The sequence below is a fragment of the Cnephaeus nilssonii genome, assembly GCF_951640355.1.
Source record: "Cnephaeus nilssonii genome assembly, chromosome: 18".
Classification (NCBI taxonomy): domain Eukaryota; kingdom Metazoa; phylum Chordata; class Mammalia; order Chiroptera; family Vespertilionidae; genus Cnephaeus; species Cnephaeus nilssonii.
The window spans coordinates 1980094-1997403 of record NC_137089.1 but is presented as its reverse complement, the minus strand read 5'-3'; the positions used below and the strand labels follow the sequence as shown (position 1 = coordinate 1997403).

At 61.4% G+C, this 17310-nt stretch overlaps 1 protein-coding gene across 1 annotated transcript in view; it reads left to right on the top strand.

Annotated features, from left to right (window-relative positions):
* Positions 1 to 7552: 7552 nt before the first annotated feature.
* Positions 7553 to 17310, top strand: part of LOC307114092 (uncharacterized protein) — a gene marked incomplete at its 5' end in the record, with an annotated part of 75455 nt that continues 65697 nt past the window's right edge. The window contains 2 exons of the mRNA XM_079796294.1: positions 7553 to 7671; positions 7816 to 8312. Coding sequence (XP_079652420.1) covers positions 7553 to 7671; positions 7816 to 8312 — 616 coding nt within the window. The remainder of the gene's footprint in view (positions 7672 to 7815; positions 8313 to 17310) is intronic.

The window sequence follows — 17310 nt, the reverse complement described above, 5'->3', positions numbered from 1 at the left end:
CCTGCTTCCACTCTGGGGACCCAGAGAGCAGACCAGCCACCTCCTACGTGGCAGCCCTCCAGGTCACCGTGGCCACACATCTTCCTCCCTCCACACCGAGGGCCCTTGTGACGGTGGCACTTATCACTCCACGTGAGCCACGGCTTCCGTTCCCGGACACCTGGCCTCCCTCCCCTGGAAGCGCTCCCTCCCCCTGCAGCCCTCGTACAGTGGATGGAACCGGAGGGGGAGAGAACCGGATCGTCCAGCCCAGAGCCCGCAAACCCGGGGAGACGCTGCGGCCCATGCAGACAACCTTGAACCACCGGAGGGCACGTGCCTGCCTAAGGTGGCGGCTACTCTGCCGGCCGTACAGGGAATCAAGGCGCCCATCTTCTCGTGCTTCAAGGAAAGCCAGAGGTGGAGATTTGTGCAGGACATCTGCACGTTGGTGTTGGCAAGCCCTTAACACAAAGCTACGTCACCCCCGAGGAAGCTCCCCAAGGCCTGTGGGCTGGGCGGCCGGCAGGCCACCTGCGAAACCGTCTCGGCGGCGTGCAACAGCTCTCAAGAATCGATGGAACTTGGAAGACGCCCCAGAAAACCAGCTACAGACAAACGTCTGCTCCAAACATTTAAAGGTCCTGTGGACTCCCCAGAGCCGTTCCCTCATCTCTTCCAGCCTCTTGCCTTACATGAAGGTCCAACAGCAAGGTGACAGTTTCTCGAAGCCACGCAGTGGCCCCTGAGCAGCAAAGCGATGAGGAGATCCAGGATGGGGAGCTGGGGGTGCTTCCTCCGCCAGAAACACTGGTGCCGCTCCCTCCCAGGTCGGGGAATGGGGAGCAAACTAGGATCTGTCCCACTCACCAGGTACCAGGCACCTGGGTTATCTTATATTGTCCCTTCTGTCACCTCTTGGCAGAGGAGGAAACTGAGGCTCACTGGACACACACTCCTAGCCCCTAGAACCCGGACTGAGTGACAGCGTTAGGACTGGAAAGCGAGACAGACAGCGGGCTCGGCCCTGCACCTGCGCTTCTTACACCCGTGCCTCCTGCACCAGCTCCTCCTGCACCTGTTCCTCCTGCACCTGCGCCTCCTGCACCTGCTTCTCCTGCACCTGCTCCTCCTGCACCTGCTCCTCCTGCACCAGCTCCTCCTGCACCTGCTCCTCCTGCACCTGCTCCTCCTGCACCTGCTCCTCCTGCACCAGCTCCTCCTGCACCTGCTCCTCCTGCACCAGCTCCTCCTGCACCTGCTCCTCCTGCACCTGCTCCTCCTGCACCTGCTCCTCCTGTACCTGCTCCTCCTGCACCAGCTCCTCCTGCACCTGCTCCTCCTGCACCAGCTCCTCCTGCACCTGCTCCTCCTGCACCAGCTCCTCCTGCACCTGTTCCTCCTGCACCTGCTCCTCCTGCACCAGCTCCTCCTGCACCAGCTCCTCCTGCACCTGTTCCTCCTGCACCTGCTCCTCCTGCACCTGCTCCTCCTGCACCAGCTCCTCCTGCACCTGCTCCTCCTGCACCTGCTCCTCCTGCACCAGCTCCTCCTGCACCAGCTCCTCCTGCACCTGCTCCTCCTGCACCTGCTCCTCCTGCACCAGCTCTTCCTGCACCTGCTCCTCCTGCACCAGCTCCTCCTGCACCTGTGCCTCCTGCACCTGCTCCTCCTGCACCTGCTCCTCCTGCACCAGCTCCTCCTGCACCAGCTCCTCCTGCACCTGTGCCTCCTGCACCAGCTCCTCCTGCACCTGCTCCTCCTGCACCAGCTCCTCCTGCACCTGCTCCTCCTGCACCAGCAGGCGGCACACCCACCATCAGACCACTCACAGTGCGATGCCCCAGGATTTAGACTGTCCCCAGACCAACTCAGTGGACCCAACTCGGAGGGTCTGAGATGTGGTTCTCAGGCGGAAGTCGGGCTTCGTAGGATTCTGCCAGATGTACATGGTCAGCGAGACAGAGCCTGGGGCTGCACTGCCCCGTGTGGAAACCGAGGAGCCAGACTGCCCCGTGTGGAGACCGAGGGGCTGCCCAGGGCTCTGGAAGATGGCAGGAAGGGGAGAGGCTCTGAGGAGGGAGCCCCAGGACAGTGAGTCACCTCCTTCAGGGGGTCCTGACAAGCGTGTCCCTGTCATCTCTGCATCTCACTTCAGTGGGGACGAGTGAGGGCACCTGCCAACACCGTGACTAACGGGTTACACGTGGTCACCTGGCTGTGAACTCGGCCCGAGACGGAGGACCTCATGCAGAAAAGGGGCAACAACGTGTCCGGGTGGAGAAGACGAGAGGCTCATTGCTCAGATGGGACAGACCTACACGTAGACCCAAAAGGCAGGGTTCCTTTGACAGCAGATGCAGCGCCGAAGAGGGGAATTCTTCCCCTCCCTCCCACTTTTCTGGCTCTTGCTCCGCATTTCTTACGGGAAAGTTGCAAGAGGCTAGGCTGTCTCAGCGACTTTAAAAGTAGCAACTCCGAAATAAGCCCGCGTCTGACCCCGTGCGGGCCCCTGCGCCCCCGCTTCCCCGGCCGCCCCAGGGGAATCCGACAGGTGGCTCCCTGCAGACCGCGTTCCCCTGGGCCCTGGCGTTCAGGCAGATCCCAGCCCTCAGCTCAGGCTCCACCAGGAGCCACCTGAGCTTGTTAAGGACTCTCTCCCACCCTCACGCGCCCACGGCCCTCCCCTCGTGTCCCCTGAGAGCGTGGACGTGAGGCCCCCACCTCCAGCAGCCACGCAGAGAGCACCAGCCTTACCTGGCGGGGAGATGCCCTCTGGAGCCCCAGTCCAGGCCGGGTCCTCTGGGAGCAGCACGTCCCGGGAAGGTGGGAAGATGCCAGCCCAGGCAGCCCGTCCCGGGGTCACCTGCCAGCAGCTGCACCACCCTCCCCCCAGATCTGGCAACTCCTCTGTCTCTAGAGGAGACTTGTCATTAGTCGGGGGCTTCCCGGCCCAGAGGTCCTGAGACAGAGCTAGTTTTAAAACAACTGACTGAGTGCAGCTAAAAGGGGGAGGCTTGGGGCTTAGAGAATGAACGGGAAAGCGGGAGAAACAGGAAAATCGGGGAGGGGGACACTGCCTCCGAGAGTGCGGCAGAGGCAGCTGCCCAGCTGCTGGTCGCCCCAGGGGCAGAGTGGCCAGAGCAGCGGGATCCCCAGCCTGGAGCTGCGGAGGGTGGAGCCAGGCGGCAGGCGGGGCCAGGAGGAGGCGGGCTGTGGGCAGGGGCGGTGGACTCCCAGGGAGAGCCATGCCCTCTGGGCTGAAGAGGCAGGAAGAGCAGGGGGGGTGGGGGCGGGGGCCGGGCAGGCAGGGATAGCAAAGGGTTCCAGGCAGCAGCGGAGGCCTCCCTTGGAAGCCGGGGACACAGACTGAGCTCTGCCCAATTATAGACTTCCCCGGGTATTTTGGTCCCGTTTACAGCCCCGTCAGAAATAGCCCCTACAGGCAGCAACTGTAGCCCGTCTCCAAGCCGAGGGGCTGGGCCGGGCGAGGGGGCAGCGTCCGCTCCTGTCCAGCACCTGCCATCTGCAGGGGGCCGGGCTGACGGGCTCGCTCTGCCCCCGGGGAGGCGGGGAGGGAACACCTTATCTTTAGCTGGCCACTGGGAAGGCTCCGGGAGCCCTTGTCACCTGGCGGGTCCACAGCAGAGCAGGCTGGGGCCCGGGCAGGGGGTTTGAGCCGGGTGAGAGCATGGCCTCCTTCGTGTGCCCTCCCAGCCTACACCCTCCCCGCAGGCTCCTGAACTCCGGGCACTTGGTGTGGTACCCGCTGGGGAGCAGGGTTTAAGGAACAGGCCGGACAGGGCTCCGCCTGACCCAGGGAATCCTCGGCCGTTTGCCCCATTGCTTCCTCCCCTGCCCTGTTTCCAGCCCTGTGGCTGTTCATTCCACGCATGCCCAGTAAGTGCCCACTGCGTGCCAGGCAGCGGCAGGTGCCAGCTGCAGGAGCGGAGGCGCTGTGCGGGTGAGGACAGGCCTGGCTGGGGTGCCCTGCTGATCAGAGCGCAGATGGGTGGGAGGCCGCGGGGCGTGGCCACACCTGCCGATAAGCCACGTGGCACAGGCATTGCACACGCCGGTGGCTGTCAAGAGCCCAGTGTGCCCCTGGACGGCCAGGTGCTGGGCCTGCACCCTGAGTATGGGGTTGACCTCCGTGCATCCTGGCGGGAGACAGACAGAACTGGGGAGCGGACCCCCTCAGGGAGTGGCTGGTTATCCCGGTGCTGAGAGACAGAAGGGAAGGAGGGACGGACACACGGGAGGACGGAAGGCGTGTGCTGGGGGTGGAACAGCACGTGCGGAGGCCCCGTGGTGGAAAGCAGCATGGCAGAGTTGAGGGGCAGCTGCTGAGAGGTCCCCAGACAGCCTCTCCCCTCGGTGACCCTGAGATCTGAGGGGGAGACCTCGCTCGGAGGACAGTCCCCTGCACCCCAGGAAGCCGCTCTGGAGCCCCGTGTGAGGCTCCCTGTCCCCCAGCTCTGCCTACTGCAGGGGAATGCTGGGTGCCGGGCAGACGGCGCCTCCCTGCAGCCCCGTGTCACCGAGTGCCCCAGGCCTGAGGCCAGGCTGGTGTGTGTGCTCAGCACTGCCTCCCACCCCCTCCTGGCTCGTCATGCCGCGGCCCTGCTCTGCCCCGAAGCCGAGGAGCACGAGACCCCGCGTGTCCTCTGCCACGAGAGGCCGCGAGGCTGGAGGCTGAGAGCAGCGCTTCTGCAAAGATGATCCGGAAGCTTCTGGCTGCGCCTTCCCCTCCGGGCTGGTCTCTGCCAGGATGACACCATGTCCAACGCTCTGAGATGGATTAAACAGACAGGAACATGCGCACACGTCATGCCTTCGCCAGAGGGAGCAATGCCCCCACACGGCTCAGCTTCTTCCCATTCCTGTCACTCACCATCACAGATCATGGATTCACAGATAACTCACCCATCAAGGGTCATGGATACACAGATAACTCACCCATCAAGGATCATGGATACACAGATAACTCACCCATCACTGATCATGGATACACAGACAACTCACCCATCACGGATCATGGATACACGGACAACTCACCCATCACGGGTCATGGATACACGGACAACTCACCCATCACGGGTCATGGATACACGGACAACTCACCCATCACGGATCATGGATACATGGATAACTCACCCATCAGGGGTCATTGATACATGGACAACTCACCCATCACGGGTCATGGATACACGGACAACTCGGAGGCGGCTGCCAGGCCGTCAGAGCCTCGTGTGGAAGCGGAGTCTGTGTTCCCCATCACGGTCGTCGGCTGGGGTTTCAGAAGCCGAGACCAGGGCTGGCGGGACCGCAGAGCCTGCTGAAGGCCCAGGGGAGAGTCTGCCCTGAGCTCATTGGGATGAATGACCTCATCCATTCCTGCGGTTGAGGCCCTGAGACCCCTGTTTTCTCGCTACCTGTTGGCATCAGAGGAGGCTCTCGGCTTCCGGCCGCCTCTCCACCAGTGGCCCCGTCCCCGCTCCGCCCCCGGGCCGGCTGCAGTCGCCTCGCTCTGTCTCGTTCTGCCTCCTCCGGCTGCCACATGAACAGGATGATTTCCTGGGCTTGTGTGCTAACCTCCCTCCATCAAGGTCACTGGGCCACGGAACACGGTCAATCCAGCTGGTATCTTCCCATTCTTTTTTATTTTTTTCTTCCCATTCTTCACAGCCTCATTCTGGGAGCAGGACGGGACCACTTTCCTGAGGGTCATAATTCCGACCTGCCACACCCTTTTTTCAAAATTCTGCACTTACTGAAATTGGTAATTTAAAAAAAAAAACCGCGTTTATTTCCTGCCTGCCTGTTTGCCTTTGATCTCTGTGAGGACCCTAAACACCATCTTTCTGTTCCCTGGGCATCCCCCAGGGCGGTGAGTCCCTGGGCTCCTGAGTCCCCGCCCGCGGATCTTCCTCGCAGCTCCAGTCACGCACTCCCGTTTTCCACATGAGGAAAGTGAGCTTCAGAGGCCAACCGTCCTGTGTCCGAGGGAGTAAAAGGCCGAGCCATCCCCCCGGCTTTGAAACCAATGAAATGGGGTGCAGCGATCAAAGACAGCCAGAACTCCCCGGAGACAGCCCTGCCTCCATGGAGTGGCCTTCTCCGTCCCTGGTGTTCCAGAAACACTAACCCGCTTTTCTAAATGACACGCCTGTGTGTATTACAGGGTGACATCCTCCGCCGCTGCTCGGCAGGCGTCCGCCGCCCGGCCCTCGGGCCTCCACCATCAATTATGCAGCCTGACTGCTGTGCCCACACGCCCGTCCTGCTGCGCCCTCGCCCACCTCTGCCCGGGGAGGCGCAGTGAGCGGTGGGAGGCTGCGCAGCCTGGACTCGCCCAGCCCGCGGGCTCCCTGGGCGAGGAAAGGGCTGCAGGGCCCTGTCAGAGGTCAGAGCATCACCCAGCAGGCACAGGGCAGAAGGCTGAGGCGTCCCTGTGAGTCCCTGACCAGCCACTTCCTTGGCTGCATAGCCTTGGACCACACGCCCATGGTCACCCCTGGCCCTACGTCCTGACCCCCGTCACACGGGCTCAAGGATGTAGTTCAAGGGTAACTGCAAAGTAGTTTCCTAAAGTAAATGACGTCCCCTTCATGAAACTAGCCACCAGCACCGGCACTCAGTAGGTGCTCAGAAAAGCTAGCCGTGGCCCCTGAGCGAGAGGAGTGGCCTGCACACGGGGTGCGTGAGCACCGAGAATAGAGGGGGCCCCGTGCTGACATGACGTGCAGGGAGGACTCGGGGTGCTGCTCCCTCGGCACAGCCCTGCTCCCAGTCGGGCCCGCAGCTCGCCTGCTCCGGGCTGGGGAGCACGTGCATTGGGAAGGGGTCTGCCCGCGGTGGCTGACTTCCTCTGTCGCTGCTCGTTCATTTGTGCATCATGTGGGTTTCACCGTCGTCTTTTCCTTTACTCCAGGCCACTGAAGACACGGCTTTCCTTTCACTCTGCTTTTCCATGACCCCGTGTTTCACACGGTCACACTTTTGGAACCCCCTACTTATCTCATTATGGTCGAGTTTTCATTGCATTTTATTTCTGTGTGTGTGTGTGTGTGTGTGTGTGTGTGTGTGTGTGTGTGTGTGTGTGTTTTAAGATGTCACGTTTTTTCTTTAGAGCAGTTTGAGGTTCACAGGGAAGTTGAGAGGCTGTGCAGAGATACCCCCCTCTCCCCAGCTCCTCACACACGCGGCGCCTCACTGTGAACTTCCCCGCAGAGCGGTGCCTCGGGGGCAATTAACGGACCTACGTGCACACAGCATAATCGCCCAAAGTCCTCCTTAACCTCCGGTTTATGCTTCTTATACATTCTGTGGTTTGAGCAAACGTATAATGACATGTGTCCATCATCACAGTATCACGCACAGCATTTTCACGGCCCTCAGCCTCCTCTGTGCTCCGCCCAGTCACCCCCCGCCCCCAGCTCTGAGGACTGCGGGTTCTTTTCCTGTCTCCACGGTGTGGCCTTTCCAGAAGGCCGCAGGGCCGCGATCACACAGCGTGTAGCCTTTTGAGACTGGCTTCGTTCCCTTAGTGCCACGCAGGTAAGGTTCCGCCATGTCCTCGAGCAGCCCCTTGCTTTTTGGCGCTGAACCATACTCCACGGTCTGGGTGGGCCCAGTGTATCTGTCCATCGCCGCTGAAGGGCAGGCTGGCTGCCTCAGGTCTTGGAGATGGTGAGCAAAGCTGCACGAAACATCCGTGGGCAGCTTCTGTGCGGGCAGAGTTTTCAGCCCCTTTGGGTGAAGGAGCGCAGAGGCTGGATCGTGTGGGAAGAGCGCCTTGGGCTTTGTAAGCAGCCGCCAAACTGTCTTCCAAAGTGGCTGTGCCGCCGGCACCCTCACCGGCACCCTCACCGGCACCCTCACCTGCACCCTCACCCGCACCCTCACCCGCACCCTCGCCTGCACCCTCTCTGGCACTCTCACCGGCACCCTCGCCTGCAACCTCTCTGGCACCCTCGCCGGCACCCTCGCCTGCACCCTCGCCAGCACCCTCGCCGGCACTCTCACTGGCACCCTCGCCTGCACCCTCGCCTGCACCCTCTCTGGCACTCTCACTGGCACCCTCGCCTGCACCCTCGCCTGCACCCTCTCTGGCACTCTCACTGGCACTCTCACCGGCACCCTCGCCAGCACCCTCGCTGGCACCCTCGACAGCACCCTCTCTGGCACTCTCACCAGCACCCACGCCAGCACCCTCTCTGGCACTCTCACCGGCACCCTCGCCAGCACCCTCACCTGCACTCTCACTGGCACCCTCACCGGCACCCTCCCCGGCACTCTCGCCGGCACCCTCGCTGGCACCCTCGCCAGCGGTGCGTGAGGTCCTGCGGCTCCCGTCCTCCCAGCGTTTGGTGCGGTCCCTGTCTGGGTTTGGGGCCATTCTAACGGGAGGGCTGGGGTCCCTGGCTGTTGTTTTAACTTGTGTTTCCCTGGCGACATGGGATGTGGAGCATCTTTCAGGCACTCACCTGCCACCTGTTCCTCTTCTTGGGTGAGGCGTCCGTTAAGATCTTTGGCCCCTTTCCATCGGGTTGTCTGCTCTCTCGTGGGGTAGTCGTATTTCATTGTTGAGTTTTCAAGGTCCTTTGTGCGTTTTAGATAACAGGTGTTTTGTAAATCGGTCGTGTCTTTTGTCAACGTTCTCTCCCCGTCTGTGGCTTGTCTCCTCGCTCTCTCCACCTTGTTTTGCGCAGGGCAGACTTTTTTTTTTTAATGGAGTCCAGCTTATCAGTGATTTCTTTCACGGACCGCGTCTCTGGTTTCATATCTACGGTGTCTTTGCCAAACCCGAGGCCATCTAGAGTCTCTCCTATGTGACCTTGAGGAGTTTCAGAGTTTGCACGTGACACTTGGGTCTGTGGCCCATTTCGCGTTCATTCTGGCACAGGTGTCAGGTCGTGTCTAGATCCACTCCTATTTTCTGCGTGTGGCCGTGCAGCTGTCCCCGCACCATTTGTTGGAAAGCCTCTCTTTGCTCGAACGTGCTGCTCTGTTCCTGTGTCGGAGATCAGCGAGAATGTTTATGCGGATCTATTTCCAGGCTCTCCGCGCGCCCAGGGGCCTGGGCTCTGCCCCGTGCCAGCAGCACGCCGCTGACCACTGCGACCACAGCGGGGCCTGCGCCTCGGTTCTCCTCCCGTATCCTGTTGGCTGTCCTGGGTCTCTGTCTCTCTAGATAGACTTCGCATCCGCTTACTCTTACTCCCACTTTCCCGTGGTTACTGGTGGGCGTGTCTTCTCATACACGCTGGACAAGATCAAACGCGCTCCCTGCGTGGGGGGCTCTGCTTTTGGCTCCAGGACAGGGTGCCTCTGGGAAACATTGTCCGTAACATCCGGGCGAGGGAAGGCGTTGGAACCCGTCTTCCCACTTGACCGTAGCTCAGCGTCCGGGTGCAGCCCAGACCTCTGCTCCTTGACCACGACCCTGGGGGCTTTCGATGCTTAGTCTCTGGACCACACTCAGGGAACATGCGCCCTTCAGCCTTCGCCTTCAAAGATGCGGGAGGGACGCTAGAGCGGGGCGCGCCCTGTCCAAGGTCAGGGGGCTGGAAGCGAGCAGCGTGGCTGGGCCTGGGTTTGCAAAGAGAAACGGGGGTGGGGTGGGGGGACCCTCCTCCCTGCTCTTAGGCCCCTGGTCCGGGGACCTCCTTCAGGGGCCGCCCAGCCCTCCTCACTGCCCTTTGCCCTCGGGGTTCTCCTTCACTGCCTGGCTCCCCGAGGCTCACATGGCGTTTCTTCCGCACACGCTCCTTTCTGTAGACGCAGCCGCCGCGACAGGAGCCGGCCCTGTGGGTCCCCGGCGCTGCCTGTCCTCGGAGCGTCTTTGCTCTTCGTCTGCGGGAGAACTCCCAGGCCTTCGCCATCGCCTGGGAACGGGAGGGCCATTGAGAGCCCTCGGCCCCAGTTCCACAGCCAGAGGTCTGGTTCCCTGACCCGCCCCACAGCCCTGAGCGCGGGAGGAATCGGGGACTCGGAGAGGGTGGGCCTCCCACCCGCGTCCCCACCGCCCGACAGCGGCAGGCCCGGAATGTAACCTGGACCTGAGTTCTCCTTGGACATCACGAGGCCAGGAGCCGGCACTGCATGGAGGAGGGAGTTTCACTTTGAAACAAAAACAAGCCCTACAGGACGCGTGTCAGAGGTGAGGCCCCAGGTCCACCCGGGAATGTTCCTTAGGCCCAGGCACGCCGCACCGAGGCGGGGCCGGGAAGGGAGAGGAGCAGGGCTGGCGCTGGGCGGGACCCTGGGGATGCTTCCCTGCTGCCCCGGCCGACCAGGAGCAGGAGGCTGGCCGGATGGGGAGACGGAGGAGGAGGGGGGGTGCTGAGGAGTGAGCGAGCAGATTTGGTTCGGGGTGGAACACACGGGGAGAAAAGGTGCTGTCAGGAGAGGACTTTAGAGACAGGCCGGCAGGTCTGCTAGGAACCGAGCCATTCAGAATATTTCCCAGGCCCGCCGCCCTCCCGCCCGCCCCCCTTCACCCCCTGCCCCCCCTCCCCCAGAGCCCAGCCCGCCCAGCTTTCTCTACCCACAGCCTGTCCCCTCCCCAACATAAGCACCTTTCTTCTCCCCTCATCCGAGATGTGCCAGCAGATCAACCTTGGGAATGACCTTCAGATTCAAAGCCGGTGGGCTGAGGCCAGATCCACAGGGAGGAGTCGTGGGAACATGGGGGCCCAGGACCCCAGGGTGGATGCCGTCTTCCCTGCTCGAGGCAAGGCATGCCCCCTCTTTTCTCTGCACGTCTAGGCGCCCTTCTTTCTCGGGCACAATACGGTGAATGAGGCCGGATTCCAGGCGGGGGGACAGTCACGCTGTGAATGCGGCCAGAGGAGGGCCGTGTGCGGCCACAGGCCTCCCCCAGGGCGTCCACATGACTAAAGGCACTTTGTTGGGAAGGGGCAGGGGGTTCTGGGACTTTCTCAGAAAACGGTTCAACAGGCAGCCTTTGCCCTCGGAACAGGCGCTGAGAGAATGCGGGTCGGGCTGGGGCCCGGGGCCGGGCAGCTGCTGGGAAACCCTCCCTCTCCCCCCCCCCCCCCCGCACCCCCGCCCACCCCCAGGCTGTAGCTCCCAGCGCCGGGCTGGGCCCACGTGTGGCCCTGCGGACCGGCCACAGGGATGGGTGAGCCGGAAACCTGAGCAACCTCCCGCATTCACACCCTTTTCCACAGCTGAGAGTCCGAATACAACCCCCCATGTCCCCTTTGAACTTCCAGATGCTCTGTCCGAATCCCGCCTCACACTCAGGTCGTCACACTCAGGTCCGGCTGGGAGCGAAAGGCGAAGCTCCGCTGGGAGGGTCGGGAGGTGCCGTCGGGGCCGCGAGGGGCGGTTTCCGGTCCTGCAGTCACTCTCGGTTATGGCCGGGGTTCTCTTGCTCTCGCGTGTCATTCTGAGTAAAGAGAGATGGGAATGGAATGTGCTTGCCTAGCACGAGGGCAGCCACCTCCGTGTGCGCTGGGTGACGTGCAGGTGCGGGCGGCCACCCCCGTGTGCGCTGGGTGACGTGCAGGTGCGGGCGGCCACCCCCGTGTGCGCTATGTGACGTGCAGGTGCGGGCGGCCATCCCCGTGTGCGCTGGGTGACGTGCAGGTGCGGGCGGCCACCCCCGTGTGCGCTATGTGACGTGCAGGTGCGGGCGGCCATCCCCGTGTGCACTGTGTGATGTGCAGGTGCCGTGTGCACTGGGTGATGTGCAGGTGCGGGCGGCCATCCCCGTGTGCGCTGGGTGACGTGCAGGTGCGGGCGGCCATCCCGTGTGCGCTGGGTGACGTGCAGGTGCGGGCGGCGGGAGACAGATCCGTGCGGGAGGCAGCGGCACATGGGCACGTGCAGGAGGAACGGCCCCTCCAGCCACTGGGCCAGGGCTGGTTCCCGACGAGCGTGGGCCCTCTGCTGGCCTGCGGGGGTACTGACCCTGCCCGGGCCCTGGCCCCTTAGGGAGCCAGCCTGGGCCCAGCCAGGTGCCTGTGGTTTAAGCTCCAGAGAACCTGCACCCTCAGGAGTGGGGGAGGGGCACTCAGCGGAGCTGACTGGGGGTGGGGGAGTGAGTTTGCTGTATTCGGAAGATCCCACCGTACCCCTCCAGGGCCTTTGGGTGGACTCTCCCCAGAAACCTGCCTGCTGCTTCCGGGCCCCTGCCCCCGCTCTGTGCTCAGGGGGAGGCTCTGCTGCCTCCCTCCCGCTCCGGGCTTCGGCTCCGGTCCTGACGCCACGGAGCGCGCTGTGCCGGGCTCAGGGCTCCCACAGGCCCAGGGCCACAGGCCTGGGAGCGACCCCCCGACTCGGCCTCCAGGAGCGTGGAGGGTGCCCCTGTGCTGTCGCCGCTGCCTTAGGAGGAGCAGGGAGTGGGCGCTGGCCCCGGCAGGCCGCGGTGCTTTCCTGCGCCTCCCCTCCGCTGCCGGTGCACCCGCCCCTCAGGGACAGTGTCTGCTCGGGTCCCTGCTGAAGGGGTGCACCCACACGGCCAGCACCCCGCCACAGCCCATGGGTCAGGACGAACACCTGGACTGGGGGTGGCCACTGCAGGGACGTGGGCAACGTATGGTTTATGTACAGTCACACTCAAAGATGTGCCTGTGTGCACGTGTGGACAGTCACGCATACGTGTATATAATGTGTTCATATGTACGCATATAGTCAGCAAACAGTTTTGGCCTGTGGCTGGCTGTATCGGCATCTGTACCCAATCATCTCAGTCTCCGACTTTGACCTGCGGGGCCTCCGGCGAGGTCACTGAGCTCCAGGCCTCAGCTCCTGCCCTGTAACGTGGGATCATTCCCGTTGCCGGGAGGAGCTACGTGGATTTCTCACGCACGCGCACGCATGCACAGCACACACACAGGGGTGTATGCGCCAGAAGGCAGTTGCTGCTAAAAGCGCATATATAACAGTGCCCCGTGGGCTGTAAGTACATGGGTTAACAGTAAAAACGGGGACACGGTGACCACAGAGCAGTGTCCCCGGCGTTACCCAGGGGCAGGTATAAAGCTCTAACTTACGCCCGCGGCTACTTGCAGGTAGACTGTGATGTGTCACAGATGTGTTTTGCAGATTTTACCTCTGGAATAACCACTGCCAGAGGATACAGAGAAAGCGAGGGGAAGGCAGCTCAAAGCCAGGTGGGTTTTTTTCACAGAACGTTCTTCCTTCAGAGCTTATTATTTCCGACAAAGAGGAACAGAGCTTCCTCCTGGGGTGTTCTTATCACTTTATCCGAGATTCTTATTCGGTCTCCAGCTCTCGTCTGACAGGGTGGTTTTCAATGGGCATGTGAGATGCTCTTTAACTCGTTCTTCACGCTGGCTTCTTGGAAGCGTGGCCGTATTTGCACACGGTGATACCCACTCCTTGGGGTGTCGGTTCCTTTAAACAAAGGCACATGAGCATCCAAAGGGACCTTTTTATTGAGACGTAATCCATAGTCCCTAAAATTCATCCCTTCGGAGTCCCGTTCGGGGTTGTATACGTTAGCGGGGTAGCACAGCACCACCCCCATCTGACCCCAGAGCATTTCCGTCGCCCCAGAAAGAAGCCCGGTGCCCGGTAGCAGCCCGTCCTCAGTCCGCCGCCGCCGGCCCGTGGGCAATCACTGCCTCCTCAGCAGCCCTGCCTGCCCCGGTGCCGCATCCCGCGGCATCGCCGGCTCCGCCGCCTCTGTGTCTGGCTTCTCTCACTTAGCGCGTGTCCCCCGGTCCGTCTGCTGCGGCACTCAGCCACGTGGCATCAGGTTTGAGGGCGGGATCGCCATCACTGGAGCGGCTGTTCCCTCCTTGGAAACTGGGGGCCTGGGGGACAATGAGCGGGGTCCCCCAAGGCCACCCTGAAGAGCGGGGCATTTCTGTGGGCCTCGGACCCGGGCTGAGAGTGGGCCGGCTTCCTTCCCCTCTGGCTCCCTTGCCCGCCCCCCCAAGAGCCCCAGCCTCGGGGTCCACCTGTGGAGCGGGGCCCAGTAGCCCTTTCCTGGTGGGGCCGTTGCATTCGATGAGGCATGCATTCCAGTGTGCAGTCCCCGGGACCCAGGGGTGGCGGCATCCCACAAACCCCGGGGGTCCGTCTGTAAGCAGGGAGAAGGTGCAGCCGCGGCCCTGGCAGCAGCGAGGAGCAAGGGCTGTGGTGCCCGGGGGCTAGCGTGGAGCCACCACGCGCTGGCGGCTCTCCATACCATCCTCATTCTCATTGTTTCCTGCAAAGCCCTAGCAATGCCCCTGTCCCCCCCCCCCCCCCCCGGCCCCCAAAGACAGGGAGCCACCTGCAGGCTGCTGCATGATCCAGTGTGATTGACGGCCCAGCCTTCAGGCAGATTCCAGGAACTGCCAAGGTCTGGCCCTGGGAGCCCAGAGCCCTCACATCTGCCCGCTCCCGCAGTGACTTGGGCTGCCCGGCCCTGGCCCTCAGCCTGCTGGGCTGCCCGGGCCTCTCGGAGCAGGGAGGCGGTGTGGTGTGTGGCGAGCACAGCGCAGTGACATGCCCTCCCTGCAGCCTGCGTTTGGCAGACGTGCTGTGCAGACCAAACTCCGTTGTTGTCTCTCCCAGCACATAGCTCCGGGGTGCCAGGCCCTGCCCGGGGTGCCCTTGGCAGGTGGCCAGGGGCACGCTGCAGTGTTGGTGACATTGGGGTTTTGCACCAGCCTGATGCCCAGGCCCTCCATGGTCTTTGTCCTGGTCAGCACCACCCAACAGTAATGGGTCTCACGTTTCCTTTTCCTGGTGAATAACACGCCCTGTTCCCCACCCAGCTGATGGTAAGGGAACATAGTCCCAGGTCCTGGGGGGAGCGCCTGCCGCCTTTGGGGGGCCGTTACTCTGCCGACTACAGTGACCTCCAGTCAACAGCCAGGAAGACGAACAGCCCACAAGGAACTGAGTGCTGCCGGCAGGCGCCTGAGCCAGGGGCAGGCCCTTCCCCGGTCCAGCCTCGGATGAGACCGGCCCGCTGACACCTCCGCGGAAGCTGAGGCAGGTCTGGCCGGTTTCTCAAACTCATCTGCCATCCCTCTCCCTTGCACTCAGGCATGTGCACACTCCCAGACACACACACACACACACACACACACACACACACACACACTGCTATCTACACGAAGTATGCATATTTCGTGTTTGACACAAAATGCATGGTTCCATGCTCTGTGCTGTGAAAATAAATGCAGATCATCGAAATAGAAACAAGCAAAGCTTTTTATCCTGCGCTGGCTCTAACCAGGGAGTCGCCCCGTCACTAGCATTTGGCGGAGACACAGGCTGGGGGAGGAGGAGGCGGCGGAGGAGGAGGGACGAGGTGGAGGGTGGAAAGGGAGGCTGCAGGTGTGGCTGACGGATGCCCTCGGCCTGGGGACGCTGGGGGCGGCCTAGCAGCAGGCAGGACCTTCTATGTGATTGTTTAGGGGTGAGTATTGGGCTTTCTCCACTAGGTCCTCATTTGGAAGAGGGGGACAGACATTCGGGAAGCTGTTGGTCATGAACCAAGACCCAGGCCTAGGCTCTTTGCCATCGCCCCGGAGGCCCTGGGATGCTGGGAGGGCCGGGAGCCAGCGTGCCGTGGGCGGGGCCTCTGTCTCAGCCAGGAAGACAGCACTGGCACGTGGAGGCTGCTGTTTGCATACAAGAGTGCACGGATGTGTAATGGACCCTCGTCGTCGCCTAGCAACAGCCACGAATCAAACTTTCTCTGGAATTAATAGCGCAGCCCGAGAGAAGAATTATGGGCGGCCGCCGCTTTTTCTGTCCACGTTCCCATTAGCCCCGCGCCAGGAAAACACAGACAGTTACAAATACGCAACATGGTGCGTGTAGCCCCGTGGCCACACGAGGGACTCGGTAGAAGATGTGAGCCCATCGCTCTGCCTCCCCTCTGACGTCCTTCGTCGTAGACCCGGGAAGCGGGCTCGGTGGGCATTTCTCTTTCTTCTGGAATCGATGCCGGTCCCTGCCTGGTTAATTAAAAGCGAGGGCATCGTCTGCACCGTGATGTTTCAGCCCCATCGCAACAGTCCATCACGCTAATGAGCAAGGGCAGGAGGGATCAGCTTTCAAACCCTCGATTCTAGAACGCAGCCATGTGCCAGGCAACATCCCACACGCAGAACGTTTTGTGGGGGAAAAAAGGTTGCTTTATGAATTTTAGAACTGTAACTTGGATTTGTTCAGATGGGGGCCTCGTGATGATCATCGTTGCTGCCAAGTCATCATGGATAACCTAATAATACTTGTTGACAGTAGCCGTCACAGCAGATAGCGTTTGGAATGTCCATCCTGCTCTACATCAGTAGTTCCCGAGTGTGTTCATGCGACGCTAGTCCCGAGTCACGGACGATGTTTCCGTGGGTCAGAGGCGTGGCGGCGAACAATATGCGAGCCCATCCCTGGAGATTGATAATGTTCACGGCAAACACCCCCTTCGGAGCCACGGAGTTTAAAAAATTAGTCTCTGTTCAGAACCGTTGAACCATACTTGATCATGGTGTATACGTGGAGCATCCATTCGCATGATGGGATTAATGTTTCATGGAAGAGATTTTGCTATTTCAGTCATGAAAAACAGACTGCTAAGAAGTTGCCCCATTACAGATACGACTAACGAGACCCCGAGGGACGTGGTGGTCCGGCTGAAGCCAGCAAGCACCCCCGCCCCTGGGATCCGAACGCACATCCATCCGATTGCCAGTCCACGTCGCCTGGCTGAATGGGTCTCGTTGGGCCGTGGGTCTCAGGCTGTGTACGCCTCGCTTTTCCAACCGAGTCTTCCATCCTGGGTGTTCGGAGGGGTTCCTCCTGAACATTCACAAAATGAAGCACCTGTAAGGAGACATTGGCGTCTTCACATGAGGCGTGGTGGGCCTGCGATCCCTTCGCTAGAGCAAGAGGCTCTCGTCCCTGTGCGACACAGCAAGGGACCGCCAGCTGGGCGTGGGAGAGACAGGGAGAGAGCGACCCTGTCCTTAGCCCGGCTGAGGCCCAGGCTCGGGGCGGGGCCGGGGCAGAGCTGGATGCCCAGGGTACGGAGGGGACCACAGACACTTGCTCCAAGGCCCAGCCCCACGCATCCCTTCTTGTAGTTTTGTCTTTGGGTGAGAAGAATTTTCTAGTTTGAGTATGTTTTCTCATTTATCTTAATTTTTTTTTTTTAGTGGTTTGTAGCTGTTTAAGAAATCATTTCCTCAAACAAGATCATGAAGCCATTCTACTGCTTTCTTCAGAAGCTCCATTATTTTAATTTTCAGACCGATGCTTACGATTTTCCACAAATGAAATTGTGAAATAGAAAGTCCATTTTTCCCCACTCACATATTGGAATTGGGGGGT